The 18,434-nt window shown below is 49.3% G+C and overlaps 1 protein-coding gene across 3 annotated transcripts in view; it reads right to left on the reverse strand.

Annotated features, from left to right (window-relative positions):
• The window catches only part of NAV2 (neuron navigator 2), a 395,678-nt gene that overhangs the window by 107,028 nt on the left and 270,216 nt on the right, over positions 1 to 18,434 (reverse strand). For all 3 annotated transcript variants that reach the window (XM_049617765.1, XM_049617772.1, XM_049617756.1), the window contains one exon: positions 17,943 to 18,065. In XM_049617765.1, coding sequence (XP_049473722.1) covers positions 17,943 to 18,065 — 123 coding nt within the window. The remainder of the gene's footprint in view (positions 1 to 17,942; positions 18,066 to 18,434) is intronic.

Consider the following 18,434-nt stretch of genomic DNA (forward strand, 5'->3'; position numbering starts at 1 on the left):
AGATGGAATCCCTAGGCTTTCCTCTTTCCTTCTGTCCCATTTCCCTCCCTGCCAAACCTGGATTGCTCTTTTTCCTCCTCACCACTTACAAAGCCCAGTCTTACAAAGACCCACCTAAAAGTCCCCTCTTCCAGGAATCCTTCTCAGTCTACTGAGGCTACAGTGCTCTCATTTTGACCTCTGAACTGGAAAGCAGTGACATTCCCCTGTCTGCACTGCCCTTCCCCTCAGTTGCCCATGACCAGGTCTTTGAGATAAGGGAGAGGGCTTTGGGCTTTGGTATCTGTAAAGAAGGCTCCACTCCAGATCCCTGTGTCCCCACAGGACTTGCACAACACCTCATACACGGTAAGCTTCTGGCAGTGCCGAGCCAGATGGGTGGGCCGGCCACACCCAGTCATCTCCATCAGACTTGCATCTGATCCTCACTGAAGACCTACTCTGTGCCAGCCACTCTGCTAAGGGCTGAATCGGTGCTGAGAGTGAGAAAAACAAGGGTGTTCATAATGAAAAACCTGGGGAGACAGGACTCATCTGGCTAGAATTGGAGTTCAGTTCAACAAGTATTGACTGTGGACCTACTACGTGTCAGACACTATATTATTAGGTCCTAAAAACCCTGTGATAAATAAGATAATCCCTGCTTTTAAGCTTCAGAGAAAATGGTGGGGGGGAAGGACAAGATTTTGTTAGAAATTAAAGGATCGCATGGGGTCCTTTGGGAGTGCAAGGAGGGAAACTTACTAAGTCTGAGATGCCCAGCAAGGTGACACTGGAATTGAATGTTGACAGAAGCATGCGTGTCAGCCTGGCAAAGCAGGCTCAGGAGAGGGGATTCTATGGGCAGGGGCACAGCGACTCAGAACACCGTGCAGTATGCTGGAGACAGCTAAGAGTTTGGTGCTGTGGATTAGGACATGGACAGTGAGGCTGGTGTGGCAGCAAAGGCCAAGGCTGGGGGACCTCTGGAGGCTGGCACTCTATCTTGTCTGTGATGTGGGGGCCACAAAGGATTTTAAGCAGGTGAGTGATGCACACAGTCAGATCGCTGTGTCTGTGCTGGGGACGGTGTTATGAGTAAGAGGACAGTGGCAATACAGCAGAGGGACTGTGCCAGGAACCACAGAACATGCCAGGAAGGGGGGTGGGGTGGGGAGGAGAGACAGAGAGACAGAGACAGAGAGGCAGCTCTCTGGCTCCAGCTTTAGCAGAGCTCAAATCTGAAATCTGGGAGCTGACCTCAGTGGCACCAGAGTGGCTGAGTCATTAACATGACAAGTGCTGCTTGTGGACAGAGCAGCTCCCCTACAGACTTCCTGCAGGGCCATTCAAGGCCAGGGCTGTATTAGCCACACAGGCTTGCTGGCTTTGCTCTCTACCCCTTTATTCCAGATCATTAAGAGCGCAGCCCTCTGGGAGACTACCTCGGGCCTCTGTTTAAAGTGAGAAGCAAGGACATTTAATTGCCTCAGCTAGACACCCTGCTTGACTCTCCTCTCCCCTCCCCGCCATACCCCCTGCCCGTTCAGCACCCCAGACCCTCCCACGGCAGCTTCACCCCGTCCCACAGCGTGTGTCTTGAAACATAATCAGAGCACGATCCAAGGCCCTCTTCAAATTATGGCTCTGATCTCTACTTCCAAAAGCGAGCGGGAATTATAGCTTGGCGCAGAGAGACGTTCAAATCCACAGGGTCATAAACCCTTTCAAGTTCTGTTTTAAGACCTTTGCTAGGGATTTTCGCAGGTTTGCACCTCTGATGTTGTTACATGGTGGTTAGTCTGCTGGTTCCAAAGAGCAGGACCTCCTGCCGGGACGTGGAGTGTGTAATGCTTTGGCTTTTGCCAGTTACCCACTGGGGTCTCAGGCCTTCAATGGCGTCATCTGCCTTTCTCCCGACAGAGTGCCCCAAGGCCAGGAGAAGCAGGGGGACCAGGGCTGGGTGAGCAGAATCAAAGAGAAGGGTATATTGAGGGATGGAGGGGCTGCCGGCAGGTGGCCACAGTGTTGGACCTGAGGCTGAAAGGACCCATGTCTCGTTCCTGGTTCCCCAGTTTAGCTACTAGAACTTTTCTGTGCCTCCCTTTCCTCACCTATGCCATTGGCATGCCAGTCCTTTGCTACGTGAAACCTGCTGCCAGGTGCTGAGGGTGTGGGCTGGGCTCAGCCACTGTGCTGACACCATCCCGGCACGACCCTCACTCGTCCTTCAGCAGCTCTATGAAGTGGGCTCATTAATTTTATTTTTCAGATGAGGACACGGGAGCTCAGGATGGTTAAATTAACTGACCTCTTATATAGCTGAGAAATCACATAGCTGAAAAGTGGCACAGTCGGGGTCTGAACACGTCGGAGGGTCAAAGGTTTGAAATCATTTTTCCAAATAAGATAGTAGACTGACTCAAACCATTCAGTCTTCCATAGGAGAAGCTCCTGGACACCAACAAACCCATTTTTTTGAAGGCAGGTTGGGGCCATGGTTAACTTATTGCAAAGACTGGATGAGGACTTAGTGGGTTGGTTGGTTGGTTCACTATAAGCCTGAGCATCAGATTAATTTTATGAGGCCATGAGTTGTTTACAGCTGCTAATGCCTGATTGGCCAGTGCCTTGTTCTGTTTGGTCAGTGTCATGTTCTGATTGGCCAGTGCCTTGATCTGGTTGGGTGGTGCCTATATCACATGGTTTTAAATATTTTGCACATTAGCCCTGTATCACAGAGCTGCACAGTCATTCGTCCATTCATGGTCCAGGTAATGAACACCCCTCTAAGCCAGGCACTGTGCTAGGAAGGAGAATAAGCTGCAAACAGAAGTGACCTAGTTACTGTTTTACTGATGCTTACAGTTAAATGGAGAGACATAACATACAAATAAAAAAATCAAGGATGTGATATAGACTGGATCCTCTAAAAGACACTAACAGCTGAGACCTTTGTTAGATCGAATGGTCAGGGGCAGTGTCTCTGAGAGGACGTTGATGTGTGAGTTGAGACCTGAGGGACAGGGTGAGTCGGCCTTGTAAATGGAACGGGAGAGGGGTAGGAAGCACATGCCAGGCAGAGGGAAGAGAAAGCTCAAGGGACTGGATGAAGACATGAGTCACGGAGGGGAAAGGGGGATGAGGTGAGGCCAGAGAGATGGGCAGGGGCTAGAACATGTCCTTGGAGGCCATAGTAAGGAGTCTGGGTTTTATTCTATGTGTAGTGGGAAGCCACTAAGGTAAAGTTCTAGGCAGGGGGCAGAGCGGATCTGATGTGTTCAGAAGATCACAGTGGCTAGACAATGTACATGAAGCTTTTAGAGAACACAATGAGCCCAGGCAGGAGGCCACAGTAGGAGCTGGTGAGAGATGAGGACAGCCTGGATCCATGTGATGGCAGATATGGGGAGGGGGGAGAGAGAGAGAAAAAGAGAGAACGAAAGAGAGAGAAGGGAGTAGAGAAATTTGAGAGATCATTTGGAGGGGTGTGCCCAACACTTGCCAATGGATGGGATGGAAAAGGAGAGGGAATCTAAATTTTCAGTTAAGTCTTACTAATCATTCTTAGGATAATATTAGTTAACTAAATATACAGCAAACACCTGCTACGATATATGGAGGCTCTGCAAAGCCTGGGAATGCCAGGGAGACTAACATAGTCTTCTGGTTCCTCTCTCTTAGTTTAGCAGGAGGCACCACAATCCACATACCATATAAGTATTTTTAAGTAGGTTCTATGCCCAACATGGGGCTCGAACTCATGACCCCAGGATGTAGAGTCGCATGCTGTACTGACTGAGCCAGCCAGGCACCCCAAAGGAGACCATGTTCCAAATGCATGTTACTACCAGAGAGCAAAGCATAGGTGACAGGGAGACCCTGGGTGGATGAGAGATGCCTAGAGGACCCTGTCTGGGTTTATGGGAGAAGCGGAGAGGGCAGGGAGGCTTCCCAAGGAAGGCTGGAGCCAGTCCTGAAGCATGAGCGGAAGGTTACTTGGTAGGAAGCCGGGAGGTTATTCTTGATTATTCAAAGAGAGAGCTGGACACATGGACCAACTGTCATTGGCACACCCCACACCCACCCACCCTTTCAGAGACAGGCATCATGATGTCCTGAAGAGAATATTAGCTTTGAAGTCAGACAGACGGGGGCCACTCACTGGCTGTGTGCCCCTGGGCCAGTCACTTCGACTCACTGACCCAGGACTCCTCATCTGTGAAACGGGGATGACGCCTGTCCTGTGGGGTCCTTTGGCACATTCAAGCAAATATGCACACCATCTGAGAGTATACCTGGAACACTCTGGGTGCTCAAGAAGTGAGAGCTGTTGCTGCTAACGAGACTCAGAGCACAGACTGCAAACTGCTGAGCCCTGTGCGTGCATTTAGGCAGCCTCCCAAGGAACCTCTGTCCCTAGCGCTCCCAGAACCTCGTGAGTTGCTTCCACCCTGACAGTGGAGAAATGGATCCCTTCTCCCCACAGGAACTCCTGTGGTCCGAGGCAAAAGGTCCCAGAGCCCACCCTCCTCTGTCCACACGATACTCAGCCAGCAAAGCAAGCTCTGGCTGACTGGAGGACACCCCAAGTGGCTCCTGTTCTCGCCTCCAGTCTACCTGAGCACCCTGCAAAAGGTGACACGGCAGATTCATCCCATGCCCTGTGGGTCTGCTGCACATCTGCATCTACTACGTGCTCGTGGGTTACCCCCAATGCACGTCACGACAGCCCAAAGCAGTGGCCAGCAAGTTTTTTTCAAGCCTCATGTTGCCCCTGGTAGTGTTGTGAGTCCCTGTCCCCAAATATCAGGGTTAAGCTGAGGGAGAGGTGTGGCTTTGAGCCCACCGAGCCATGAAACCACCTCATTTCCCTCAGTCCCCGTTTAATCTCCTCCACACACTCCCGCGACATCCCTCAACATGTCAGAGTCTCTCTTCAGCTCTCATTTCAGGCAATGTGACAGGGCCAAGCATCACAGATTAATGAGGGAGATAAATCAAAGTGCACCGTGGACAAGGGGAAACAACAGGGCCGCGGGGGAGCAGACACAGCCGGCCCCCTCTCCCTGTAGCACTGAGACCCGGGGGTCTGTGCCTGGGAGAAGGCGGTGGACGGCAGACCCAAAGGTCCAGGGGTCCACTATGACAAAGGCAACTCTGAAGACGGCTGGAGGTTCAGACACCGAAGTCGTTCAATGTTCTTCAGAGGAAAACGATACGCTCACGGCTTCAGGCATCCCTAAAATCCTCCCAAGTAAGGGACAGAGTTCCCTCAGCAAGAGCAGAGGCTGGCATGACGCTGAGCTACCCCCTGGGCTCTCCTTTCACGGAGCCTCCAGATGGGCACAACGAGACCTGGGGAAAGGACCGTCTTAAAGGTCAGCAGTCCAGAGGCTGTCCCCCTTGCGAGTCTCTAAATTGGTGCTAGGCACCAGGAAGACGCCCAGCAAGTACCCATGCAGCCCCACGTAAATTTCACCTTCAGGAGGGCTGGAAGCTGAGCTGTTGAACAAAGGAAGAGGTAAACACAATGGTTTTGTGCCCAGAGAGTCCTGAGTTCGAATCCTGACTTGGCCCTGCACAGCACTGTGGCTTTGGCGAAGGAATGTCACCTTTCGGAGCCTGATTGCTCATACAGAAAACCCACGGTCTTCTTGTGTGAACCCACTCCACGTGCTGTTCTGCCCTTCAGGACTCCGGTGTATCTTGCAAAGCCTGACAACTGGATGAAAAGTCACAGCGTAGGGAAGTCCTTCCAAATTCCTGACAACGCCTGTTCCCAAGGCGGGCTGTCCCCTCTCTGCATAGGCAGCTCCCACTCTTTGTGCTGATTTAGGGAGCAATGTACATCCAAGTCTAACTAAATCCTGAGTCAAAACACCCACGCAAATAAATACAATTCGCTGCTTATCCGTCACTTGGAATTTTATCTCGATGAAAATAAGACTATAGTCCCATGAGCTGCAACTCCTAATGTAATTTTGGTGAAGCTCCAAGTTAGAGCAAAATCCACTGCAATGTATGACTGCAGAATCCCTCCAAAGCATCAGGAAGGTCCACGGTGCCATGACTCATCCACAGCTCTGTCCATCCCACCATTCCCCTTTGCACGATTTCATCCTGGGCCTTCTATCTGGGGGCCTTCCCCTGCATTCACCATCAGCAGTAGCTTAGAACAGGCTTGGCTTTGAAGAGCAGTGAGGACAGAGGCTTTCTCTCTTCTGGAAGGGGTCTGCTAGCAGAAGAGGGCGGTGCTCAGTACACTGGATCTGCATACACCAGAGGCCTTGGGAAAGAACCACACTCTGAACTGACACACCATCACACAATGACACCTGTCATCATGACTATCGGAGATGAAAAGGCCCTGGGGTCCCCGCCCTGTGCGGATGAGCTACACTCATGAGTCATTCTGCGAACTCGGCCCTTAAGTGACAAACACGAACAATGACTCAGGAGCTTGGGGACCTTGGAATCAGCCTGAGTGCACATGAAAAACTGGAGGACACAAGGCGCCTGGGTGGCTCAGTCGGTTAACCAACCGACTCTTTGATTTTGGCTTAGATCATGATCTCACCGTTTGTGAATTTGAGACCCGCATTGGGCTCTGCACGGTCACAATGTGGGACTGGGATCCCCTCTCTCTCCCTCTCTCTGCCCCTCCTGTGCGTTCTCTCAATTTTTAATATTTATTTCTGAGAGAGAGAGAGCAAGCAAGTGAGCAGGGGAGGGAAGAGAAAGAGAGGGAGACACAGAATCTGAAGCAGGCTCTAGGCTGCCAGCTGTTAGCACGGGCCCGACACAGGGCTTGAACTCATGAATGGCGAGATCATGACCTGAGCCGAAGTCGGACACAGCTGACTGAGCCACCCGGGCGCCCCAAGAGTTACTCTTGAGTTCATCCTTTCCAAATTCACAGTGAGATGTCACCCTATTTGCTAAAGCCTGGAAGACAGACTGGTCACTGGGCCACTAACAGTCTCCCTGGGCCTCAGTTTCCCTTGGCAAAGGGAGAGGGCTGCAACTGGTGACTCCAAAGGTCTCCTTCCCCAACAGCTTTGCTCTGTAACCTTCTATTCCATACGGACTGGCCTGGGAGAGGCAGTCTGGGGAAAACACATTTACGTGCAAGGTAACCTTGAATAAAAACCCTGGGCTGGCACAGCTGTCCAGCGTGACACAAGTCTAAAGGTTACACTGTAACCAGGGACATTTCACAGGCCGGTGTAAGGGCTGCCTTATCCACAGGGCTTATTTCAATCAGCTCTTCCATTTCAGTAACAGAAGTCAAGGCTAGGCTGCTCTTAAAAAATGACCAAGGACATTAAAGGAAATAAAAAGAAAATCTCAAACAGATGAGATAAGCAGGCCTATTTTGACACTTGGGTAATGTTTCTGCAGGATCTTTCAAATCATCACCGGCAGGAAAAGAACCTTCCCCTACGTTTTACTATGATAACAAGTTTAGAACGACATTTAACCCCCAGGGATACTCCTGGTCCTTTCTGCTCCCGTGCCACATGGTGGAAGTCTCTATGGCCCTGGGCAAAGTGCATTATGATGGCTTATTTGGCTTCTAACCCCTCTATTTGATTGCAAGCTTTTTTTAAAAAAAAAATGTTTATTTATTTTCGAGAGAGAGAGACAGAGCATGAGCAGGGGAGGGGCAGAGACAGAGGGAGACACAAAATCCGAAACAGGCTCCAGGCTGAGCTGTCAGCACAGAGCCCAATGCGGGGCTCGAACTCATGAGGCAGAAGACCATGACCTGAGCCGAAGTTGGACACCCAACAGACTGAGCCACCCAGGCGCCCCGGACTGCAAGCTTCCTGACAGCAGGGAGCAGGGACTATGTCCTACTCATCCCTGGATCCCCAGGGCCTAGTACATAGTAGGTACTCAGTAAATATTAAATAACCCCATAAGCATTTCCCATAAGCTGTCACATATCAAAACACGGTCCAAATACTTTGTTGAAACGCAGCTGACCCATAGCATTGGTTACGATGCCTTTTCTAACTCAGTTATCGTACTCCTCAGCCATTTCCTCCCTCTTCCCAGCCCAGAGGAGCTACCAAAGACCATCAGTCAGACTGGTGGCACAGTGCCTGACGATGCAGAGGTACCAAATAAATAGGTGACGGACTGCATGATACAGAATTGGTTAAATAATGGGGAGGGGGTGGTAGGAAGCCAGGGCAGTCACTTGTAGGTAATAAAACAGTGACAGTCACTAGTACGGTTCATGATATATTTTCCATTCTCACAGGCATGTGGTAGAATTGTACTCGCATTCACGTTTGAACTGTAGCCACGTGACTTCCTTCAGCCAACAACCAACCAGTGGAAGTCATATGGGCCATGTCTGGGCAGAAGTTTAAGAGACGGCACATGGCTCACCACACTCTCCTCCTCCTGGCCATGGTTTGCCAGTGCTTTAAATGGTCAGGACTCTGGCACCCTGCGTCCTGAGTGAAAATGATGTACAACACAGCCTCTTACTGAGCTGCAGTGAACTGGGTGTTTTGGAGTCGTTTGTCACACAGCACAGACGATCCCATCCTGACTGATGCAAAGACTTGCCCAGGTACCTGCATTAAAACACACGATGCCATTTTCTGCTGCAGGGCACAGATGTAGTCAGATTTTGGACTTGGGGTTGGGGGCTAAGCTTTGGGTTGCTAAGGGAGTAAGCACAGAAAAAGGTGCCCCATTTTGGCTTCTCTCTTTGACCTCGCGTGCCTGCTTTCATATTGCTAGATGTCTTCTCAAACTCTGAACCACCATCAAGTCTAAAAACTACCCGTACACAACTACTGAAAAGGCACTAGCTTTGGGAAACGTACTTTGGAGGAGTGGTTGCGCGCCCCACCCCCACGCGCACACACACTCAGCTGTGCTTCTGCTCGCGTGTGACCTGGGACACAGTTACGAAGTCGGGCAGCAGTGACGACTGAAAGATTCTCCTGGGGCCACGATGCTGCCTTATTCTTTTCTTTTTTTTTTTTTGTTAAGTGAAAACACGGCAAGCACATGCAATGATACTCCACAGACTATTCATTCTCTTCTCTGCACAACCCCTCTGGGAGAATTCCTTTGTGGCTTAAAGTGCAGATGGTTTGCTTCCTGTCAGCACCACCCTCCTGTTCAGCACAGGTGGCCCCTGCCCACCCATTCCACAAGAAGCAGCGCTTCCTTGAAAAGGAAGCCAGTGGTACCAGCAGCAAAGAGGCCCTTGGGAAAAGCCAATGCAGTAATTACTACCCTGTTACCACGGAAATAGCGATTTGCCTTTAAGGCTCCTTTTATGAGCTTGAAGATGAATGCGACTCTCACTCTCTCCCACTTTGTCTCCCTTGCTGTCCACAAGCAGGAGAGAAGGGGGAGAGGGACTGAAAGGATCATGGATGCTGGGTGCTGTGCTAGAGGCATCTTCTTGTCCCCAAAATAGGAGCATAAGCCTTGAATGCAGAACTAAGAAAATGCCCAGGGGCACTAGTAGGTGTTAACAGGCAGTCAAAAGGGGAAAGCAAGGAGAATGAGAGAGGGAAGAAAGGGGGTGGGAGATGGAGAAGGGGAGAGGGAGAAAGAGAGAAAGAGAGAAAGAGAGAGAGGGAGAGAGGGAGAGATCAGCTGATGGACCCAAGCAAGGAGAGATGAACGCAGACTAGGATGGGCAAAGTCACAAGAGAGGAGAAAGCAAGTCGAAGTTCACTTCACTTAAGCTGGTAGGAGGCTCAGTGCTGAGGTACCGCTAAAATGTGCTACCACGTAGGATCTTCTGGTGAGTTTATCTGTATTCTCAATTCTCTCCCTCTTCTACATGCCCTACTCTAACTTACATCCCCAGCCCACGGTCCTCATGCTTCACTGCCTTAATTTACAACCCTTCTATTTCATGTAGTTATTCTAAGCTGTTGTGGAAAGAAGAGGGCTTAATTATGTTAATTAATATAAAGAAAAGAGAATCACAAAGAGGCAGAGCCCAGAGTGCTCCGAACGGCTTGTAGGACTGAGGAGTATCCGAGTATTTATCTTTGCTCAGTACTTTACAAAACGCTTTTACCACCTCCATCTCGTGTACTCAGGACAACGGTCCTGGGAGACATGTATGAGCGCTGTCCTCATGTTAGAGACAAACCCCCAAAAGACAGAGAGTTAAGGAACTTGCCTGAAAGTGAAGACTGGAACCTGGGTCTCCTTATAGCCAACCCTGCCTCTTCCCTTCACTCCACAGCTGCCTTCTTAAGACTTTTTTTTTTTTTTTAACGTTTATTTATTTTTGAGGCAGAGAGAGACAGAGCATGAATGGGGGGAGGGTCAGAGAGAGAGGGAGACACAGAATCAGAAGCAGGCTCCAGGTTCTGAGCTGTCAGCACAGAGCCCGACGCGGGGCTCGAGCTCACGGACCATGAGATCACGACCTGAGCCGAAGTCGGGCGCCTAACCGACTGAGCCACCCAGGCGCCCCTCCACAGCTGCCTTCTTAAAAAAATGTTTATTTATTTGACAGAGAGAGTATGTGTGCACACATGAGTGGGCAGGGGAAGAGAGAGAGGGAGAGGGAGAATCCCAAGCAGGCTCCACGCTGTCAGTGAGAAGTCCGACATGGGGCTTGAACCCACAAACCATGAGACCGTGACCTGAGCCAAAATCAAGAGTCGGACGCTCAACCAACCGAGCCACCCAGACGCCCCCATGGCTGCCTTCTGAAATATGACTAGGTGGTTTATCTGAGTGCTGTCCAAAAACACCTTCTACAGTGATGGAAATGTTCCATCTACATTGTCCAGTAGGGAAGCCAGGAACCACATGGGACTTGCGAGCACCTGGAATGCGTGGCTAGTGCGACTAAGAAACCCACCTTTCAATTTCTGTTAATTTTACGTTCTGATGGCCACATTTCATTAGTGGCTCTTCTACTGGGCAGTGCCGATCTATATTCTCTCACTCCCACCACATGACTGTAAGGGAAACGGGGTTCAACTACTGACACCTAGAGATGGCATGAGGTGGGATTAACAGTAAGAGAAGGAAAACTCCCCTGTGCCTTTCCTGGTGTTGGCGAGGAACTCGCAGCGCAGGGCAGACCCAGAAGGGGGCAGTGAGTGAGGAGGGAGGAAGGGGTGGGGGAGCTCCTTAAATCATGGCCCGGCCATGGAGGCCCACTGCCCTCTACACTCTGGGCAGAGAGACTCCAGCAGTGGTTCAGGGACCACTGAGTGGTTAGTCGGGACCGGGAAAGAGAATTTTTCAGATGACTGCAGGCTCTCTATAGACTCTGGCGGGGGGGGGGGGGGGGGGCGCTGGATGTCCTGGATCACGAAAGGGAAGCACCGGCCCTCACTTGGGGAGGTTCAAGTCTTGTACTTGGGGAGGTACAAGTCTGCAAGAGGTCAGATTTAAAAAATGAGCACCACTAGTCTAAACCCACAGGAGGCCACAGAGTAACGGGGTCATTCTGTGTAAGAAAGGGCCTTTTCCTTGAGGTCTGAGAGCAGTGATGGAAAAGAGGGTGAGGGCAAGCCCACCTGCAGTGTCCAGGTGCCAATAGTCTGGGATGGGGGGAAGGGAGAGGAGTCATAAAATATCCCCCTGTCCCTCTTAAGGCAAATTGTTTTGCACCCTTCCTCGAGGAGGTCCAGGTGCTTGCATTTTCAGTGACTAGGGGCTCATTTAAAGATATGATACCAGGAGCACCTGGGTGGCGCGGTCGGTTAAGCATCCGACTTCAGCTCAGGTCACGATCTCATGGTCCGTGAGTTCAAGCCCCGAGTCAGGCTCTGGGCTGATGGCTCAGAGACTGGAACCTGCTTCAGATTCTGTCTCTCTCTCTCTCTGACCCTCCCCCGTTCATGCTCTGTCTCTCTCTGTCTCAAAAATAAATAAACGTTAAAAAAAAAAAAAAGATATGATACCAGGGGGCGCCTGGGTGGCTCAGCCGGTTAACTGTCAAGACTCTTGGTTTCCGCTCAGGTCATGATCTTGTTTCATGAGTTCGAGCTCCATGCTGGGCTCTGTGCTGACAGTGCAGAGCCTGCTTGGGATTCTCTCTCTCTCTCCCTCTCTCTCTGCCCCTCCCTCCTCCCTTTCAACATAAACAAACGTGAAAAATAAGTAAATAAATAAAGAGAAGACACCAGGATAAGGGCCCGGAACAAGGGAATCCAAGAATCTCTGCACCAAGGGCTCCCTGAAGAGGCAGTAATGTTAAGTGGTTAGAGCACCTGGGAGGGTCTGGAGGGCCTGGCTTTCCACCCAGCCTGGACACCTGTTAGGGGTGTATATGACCTTCAGCACGTTTACTGACGCTCTCAGAGCACCACTGCTATGTCTATGAAACCGGGATCATAACGCCCCTCAAAGGCTCAGAGTTAGGAGGAAAGGACATCATGCATGTCAGGTGCTTCATACAGGGATCCATCGGGAAATGGCGACTATTACTGTTTTTATTGTCACCCGGTCAGGGACTGTATTAGTTTTGTATTGCTGCCGTAAAAAATTATTATAAACATGGTGTCAAAAACAACAAAAATGGGGGCACCTGAGTGGCTCAGTTGGTTAAGCATCTGACTCTCGGTTTCAGCGCAGGTCATGACCTCATGCTTTCATGGGTTCAAGCCGTGCAGACCCTGCTTGAGAGTCTCTTTCTCTCTCCCTCTTTCCCTGCCCCTCCCCTGCTCGTGCTGTCTCTATCTCTCTCAAAATAAATAAACTTTAAAAACAATTTTAAAAAACCACACAACAAAAACGTACTATCTTACAATTTTGTAAGGCAGGAGTCCAAGTGGAGTCCTGTGGACCGAAAGCAATGGGTGTTGGTAGGGCTGCACTCACTTGAGAGGCTCTGAGAGAATATCTGTTCCTTGCCTTTGCCCCTTTAGAGACTCCACGGGCACTCCTTGGCTGTGGCCCCTTCGGTGGTCTTCAGAGCCACCAAGGACAAGTGGGGTCCCTCTTACATCTCCCTGCTCTGCCTCCTCTCCGCCCACCTCTTCCACTTTTAAGGACCTGTGATCACGCTGGGCCTGCTAGGATAATTCAGAGTAATCCCTCTATCTAAACATCTGCTGATAAACAACTGTAACTCCTCCTGGCCGTGCGGTGTAACATATCCACAGGTTCTGGGGACTAGGCTGTGGACACCATGGGACCACTACCCGGTCTACGTGGGCTTGGAAGGGAGGGCAAGGGAGTGGTTCCCACTGGGCTTCCTCTCATCTGCATACCCCAGCAGGGGCTGTAACCAAGAAATACCTGAGTTGGGGACCTACCACCTGATAAGGGGTCCCACCGATTCCATCAGCTGGCTGGGGACCTTTGGCCTGGGTTATACTCCTCTCTGCAGGTCAGGCCTGAATCTGTGAATACATGATTTGGTGCCAGGAGGCCGCCCTGTTCTACACAAATCACAAAGCTCAGCGGTGCCCTAGGGCTCTTGGAGATCTTGTGACATAACCGGTGAGAAGGAAGGCTCGGCTTGGCAGGCTGGTCAAATACCAGGTTGCATAGTTACATCCTCACACTGTGGGACTCTCAATTCAAGCTGAAACTGGGACAGCTCTGAGCACCAAGGTCAGGGCCCTAAATGCAGACGGTCAAGTCTGTACGATGACTGTGACTCCTAACGGAAAGTGCAATCTCAAGAGCAAAAACATTCAGAATTTGGAGGGGAATGAAAACCTTGTAAAGGAGGAATAAAAATGGCTTTTTCTTCCTGCTCGGTTTCTTGGCGTGACATGAGAGGGCAATTGTCATTTTGTGCAAGTCTCAGGCGGACATGTTACCACGCAAGCATTCGTGTTTTGCTATTTTTATTACTCGTTAATAAAAACCAGTGGAGTTCAATAAACATTCTAACGGTTTAGAAGAAAGTTACCAAGTAATTCCGTAGCCCCCCATCCCTGATCTAAATGTGCACAAAGAGCCTGATTTCTGTCCTTAAGCCCTCAGTGACACTTGTATGACTGGGGGATGCCATTTAGAAGCCTCTAACTGCATCAGCCCACTGCACACAACGGCATGACAGTGATGACAGAAAAGGCCACGAGCACAGCAATGTTTCAGAGGGACGAAGAAATGTTCTTGGGGATGGAAACTTTCCAGAGCTGAGCTTTAAGCTATGAAAGCACTCAACTTGCGGGAGTGTAAGAACTTTTGATGGGTTCTGAGGGGACAGCATGCAGGAACCGGCGGGGAGTTCAACAAACCATCTGACTGTCTGCGAGACTGGTCTCTGGGCTCTCCGTGTTGTATTTCTTCTTCCTCCCAGGCTGCCAACCCAGGGGCCTCCATGCCCAGCTTTTCTTTATTTGTCTGCTATCTGGGGCCCGTGACTTGTAACAAGCTGCCTCCATTTGTCCCTTTTGATCCTGCTCCCTCAGCCGGCTGGCTCTAGTTTTGCTGGAAGTAGCTACTGATGACTATCAGGTAAAAGCTGGAGCCCAGGGGTGGTAACCCCAAAGAGTGACAGGAGATCAAGGGCAGACGTGGTACTGTGGATTTATTATCATCATTTATTATTACTCAGAAGCCGGCTGCTGACATACAAGACTCACAGACCGACATGGCCCCTATCTCCCAGGCTCCGAAGGTACACATTCCTATCGGTTACTTTTAATAGCCCTGAAGATACCCAAGCCACATCCTGTTGCAAACAGCCACGGTCTGTCTGGTAGGTCAGCATCTTTTGGGGCCTTACAAATCTTGTTCTCCACAAGCCGAGCTGCTGTGGTTAATGATTTTCCTACTGGTGCGGTGAGGGGATCTGTCCGTCTTGGGCACTTCTTCCCTTGGCTGAGTTCTGATCGCTCAGTACTTTCCTATTTCCTTTGTGGAACTCGTGTACTCTGCTACCTATGCATGAATCCTTAAGAAGTGGGCTTCTTTTTCCTTCTTTTTTTTTTTTTTTTTTAGTAGGCTTCATGCCCAGCGTGGAGCCCAAAGTGGGGCTTGAACCCACAACCCTGAGATCAAGACCTGAGCTGAGATCAAGAGTTGGATGCTTAACTGACTGAGCCACCCAGGTGCCCCTGAGCTGTCTCTTTTAAAAAGAACTTCCTGGGAATACCTCTGCTCTGGGAACTTCTTTTTTCAGGTTAAAAGGGAAGAATTCTGGAAAGGTGTTGCCTTTTTTGTCTACATTTTTTCACTTGTCTAATTTAAATAATGTAAAGAACATATTTCTTATTTAAAGGACTACCTAGTCTGCAGTCATTTGCATACTACTTTAAAAAAAATCTGCACACCATCTGTGATATCTTCCTTGATATTTCACATTCAGTTGTCTCACACCTACACTATTCTTTACCCTAAACAAGATTTGTAAAATCTTGGGTTTGATGCACTAGTTATAATTTTTTTAAACATTACAATTAAAGTGTAATTGTTGAAAATAAATATCTCCCTGTCTACTATCTAAAATTATTTCCTATAACACTAATGTTAGCCTCCCACTTTGGGAAACACTCAGGTAGGATATAGTTTTTGGAAGAGACGTACATGAAGAACTTTAGAGCAACAAATCTACTATTATTTCAACTTAGCCAAACTGAAGCATTTACGTGGTCAACTTCAGAATCAAAGAAATTTGACATATTTGAGAACAACCTAAAGTATCTCACTGCCTCCAGGTCCAAACTTACATGAAATAGGAAATTTAGAAGCATTATTAAATCCTACTTTTTTTTTTTTGAGTTTTTTTTTTTTTAACGTTTATTTACTTTTGAGACAGAGAGAGACAGAGCATGAATGGGGGAGGGTCAGAGAGAGAGGGAGACACAGAATCTGAAACGGGCTCCAGGCTCTGAGCTGTCAGCACAGAGCCCGACACGGGGCTCAAACTCACGGACCGTGAGATCATGACCTGAGCCGAAGTTGGACGCTTAACCGACTGAGCCACCCAGGCGCCCCTTTTAAATCCTACTTTAAAAAAAATCCATCTGAATTCATTCTTTCTTTCTTTTTTTAACGTTTATTTTTGAGAGAGAAAAAGAGAGAGAGAGCGCACACGAGCAGGGAAGGGGGAGAGAGAGAGGAGGACAGACAGAGGATCTACAGTGGGCTCTGCACCGACAGCAGAGAGCCTGGCGTGGGGCTCGAACTCACAAACTGTGAGATGATGACCAGAGCCAAAGTCGGACACTTAACCGACTGAGCCACCCAGGCGCCCCTGAAATCTTTCTTTAAAAGTTGGTCAGTTACCCATTTGGTCTTAAATGATCACATCTGAGCAGTCCAGTCTGGGGAGAACCAGAAGACACTGTGGTCCAACTGGTCCCATCACACAGGCTAAACTAGAACAACATGACAAACACCATCCAGCTTTCTAGCCCCCACTGCAATCCTCTACACCTCCAAGAGCAGAAAAGAGCTCAGCTGTGATCTATAATAATTCCATTAACCCCGCAATGAAGCATTAAATTAAACTGCCTAGGCACAGATTCTTCTTCTGCTACAAGGGAAAATGTACCTTGTAAAGCCTGAATTTCACTCTCATAGATTTACTAACCAGATACATGTTTACAGGAAAAGACCAATCACCAAAATAACTGGGTAAATTGTGAAATCTCCAGTGGGGGTGTTACAGCAGCTGATTTTCTCCCTGATAGTATTTCCTCCAAAGATTTTAGTTACAGAGCATTTTAGCCTTAGAAAGAGCAGTTCTCAAAAGGTCCACCTTTCTATGGAATTTTCAAACCAATACTTTTAAATGAATTAATTACAGGAACAAAGCTGACCTGAACTGGCACTGTGGTGAAAAGCCTTTGTCATGTGGGTATAAATCACCAGCCTGGACACTGGGGAGGACTCTGAGAAGGACATATTCAAATTAGTGGCAGAGCCTGGGCCAGATCCCAAGTTCCTGACAACGAATTCAGTGTTCTCTACCGCAGCCCAGGCTTCTGAGCCTTCCCGGAGAGAAGATGAAGATTCCTCTTGTGCAAATGCCATTCCTGGGAGTAACTTCAGCCTCTGTTTCCTTACTGTGCTGCCCTATTTCTCTGAAGCCAGAGAATCACAGACGTCACTTAGCTCTTTGTAAAAAGTATGTCCGGCAAAGAGAACAGCAAGAAACCAGGTCTGTGCTACGAATATGTGGCTTTCTGGCACATGAGGATTCACGCCCAAAAGTGTAAGGTGACTCCAAGCCCACACATCTAAATTCCATATTCTGTCTCCTCACCCCACATGAAAGATGTCAAGCAAGCCAGTAAAATCGTTCAACAGTCAGATCACCAAAAGGTATTGAAATCAAATACAGCACATCAGAGCTGCAAGGGATTTTGGAAATCATAAGGTCCAAACCCCTACTTTAATAGATTGCTCAAGGCCATAGAATGCATCTGTGTCAGACTAAGGATTACCAAATAGTCCTCTATATTGTAATGGTCTCTGAAGCTCTTTTCATCTCGGATGGTGGCTGCAGTGAAGACTGGCCAAGCCCTATAATGTCAGCTACTCACCATAAACTACATCCTTAGGCCTTGCTTCCTGTCGCCAGGCCACAGCAGACCTACAGTGAAGCCTGATCAGCCACGGCCAAGAGCACTCCCTTCTGCACACAGACCTTCTGTGTATCATTGGGGACTCTGTTCCAAGACATAATACCTAGAAAGCTTGCTAATAGAAGAAGTAAAGCAGATCCCTGGGGCCTGCTGAATTAAAGATGCAGTAGCAACGGTCTAAACAAAACAAAAAGTACCCGAGCCTGAACTCCCTCTATTATTGCTATCAGGAGCACTACCCTAGCCAGAAGCAGGACTCAAGAACCCCTTTCAGCAGCCGCCTCCTACCTGCTGTGCCAGCTCCTGACCCCAGGCACGGCTTCAAGGCCTCCCAACCCCCCACGTGGATTAAAGCAGTGCCCATCGGCTCGCTCTCAATATCACACCCTCGTTCCTCAGCCCACTCTGGAAGGATCTCTGCACCCGGTCAGTCCCGGGTGCCGACAAACTTACCTGTCGGCATCTCCGAGGCCCAGGGAGGTATTTCTCTGTAGGGTCTCCCGCACCACAGCCATCCCATCAGGGAGCCGGTTCAGGCGACGAGTATAGAGGCCAAGTCCACCATCGGTCATGTACCTTTAATAGGAGCACAGAATGATGCAAATGTATGGTCAAAAGCAATGTGTGTACAGTCCCGTTGTTCACATCCAGAAGCTCTCCATGGCCACCCTGTGCTCTAAGGGGGGAAGGAACGGAGGCTTTCCCGAGGCTCTGTCACTAATCACAGCCCAGGGATAAGTCAGCTGTTGATTCAACACAAAAGATCACCCACTTGATAGCAAAAATAGAACACAGCTTAATTAACCCAAACTCAACAGGAATCTATAGAGCAGAAGGGAACTAGTGAATAAAATTAACTGTCAGATGTATTCGTGACATTCTTTTTAATGTCAGCATTTATACAAGCAGGTGTTTTACCTAAGTAATGCGAATGGGACTGACAAT

Source organism: Panthera uncia, chromosome D1 (genome assembly GCF_023721935.1).
Source record: "Panthera uncia isolate 11264 chromosome D1, Puncia_PCG_1.0, whole genome shotgun sequence".
Lineage (NCBI taxonomy): Eukaryota > Metazoa > Chordata > Mammalia > Carnivora > Felidae > Panthera > Panthera uncia.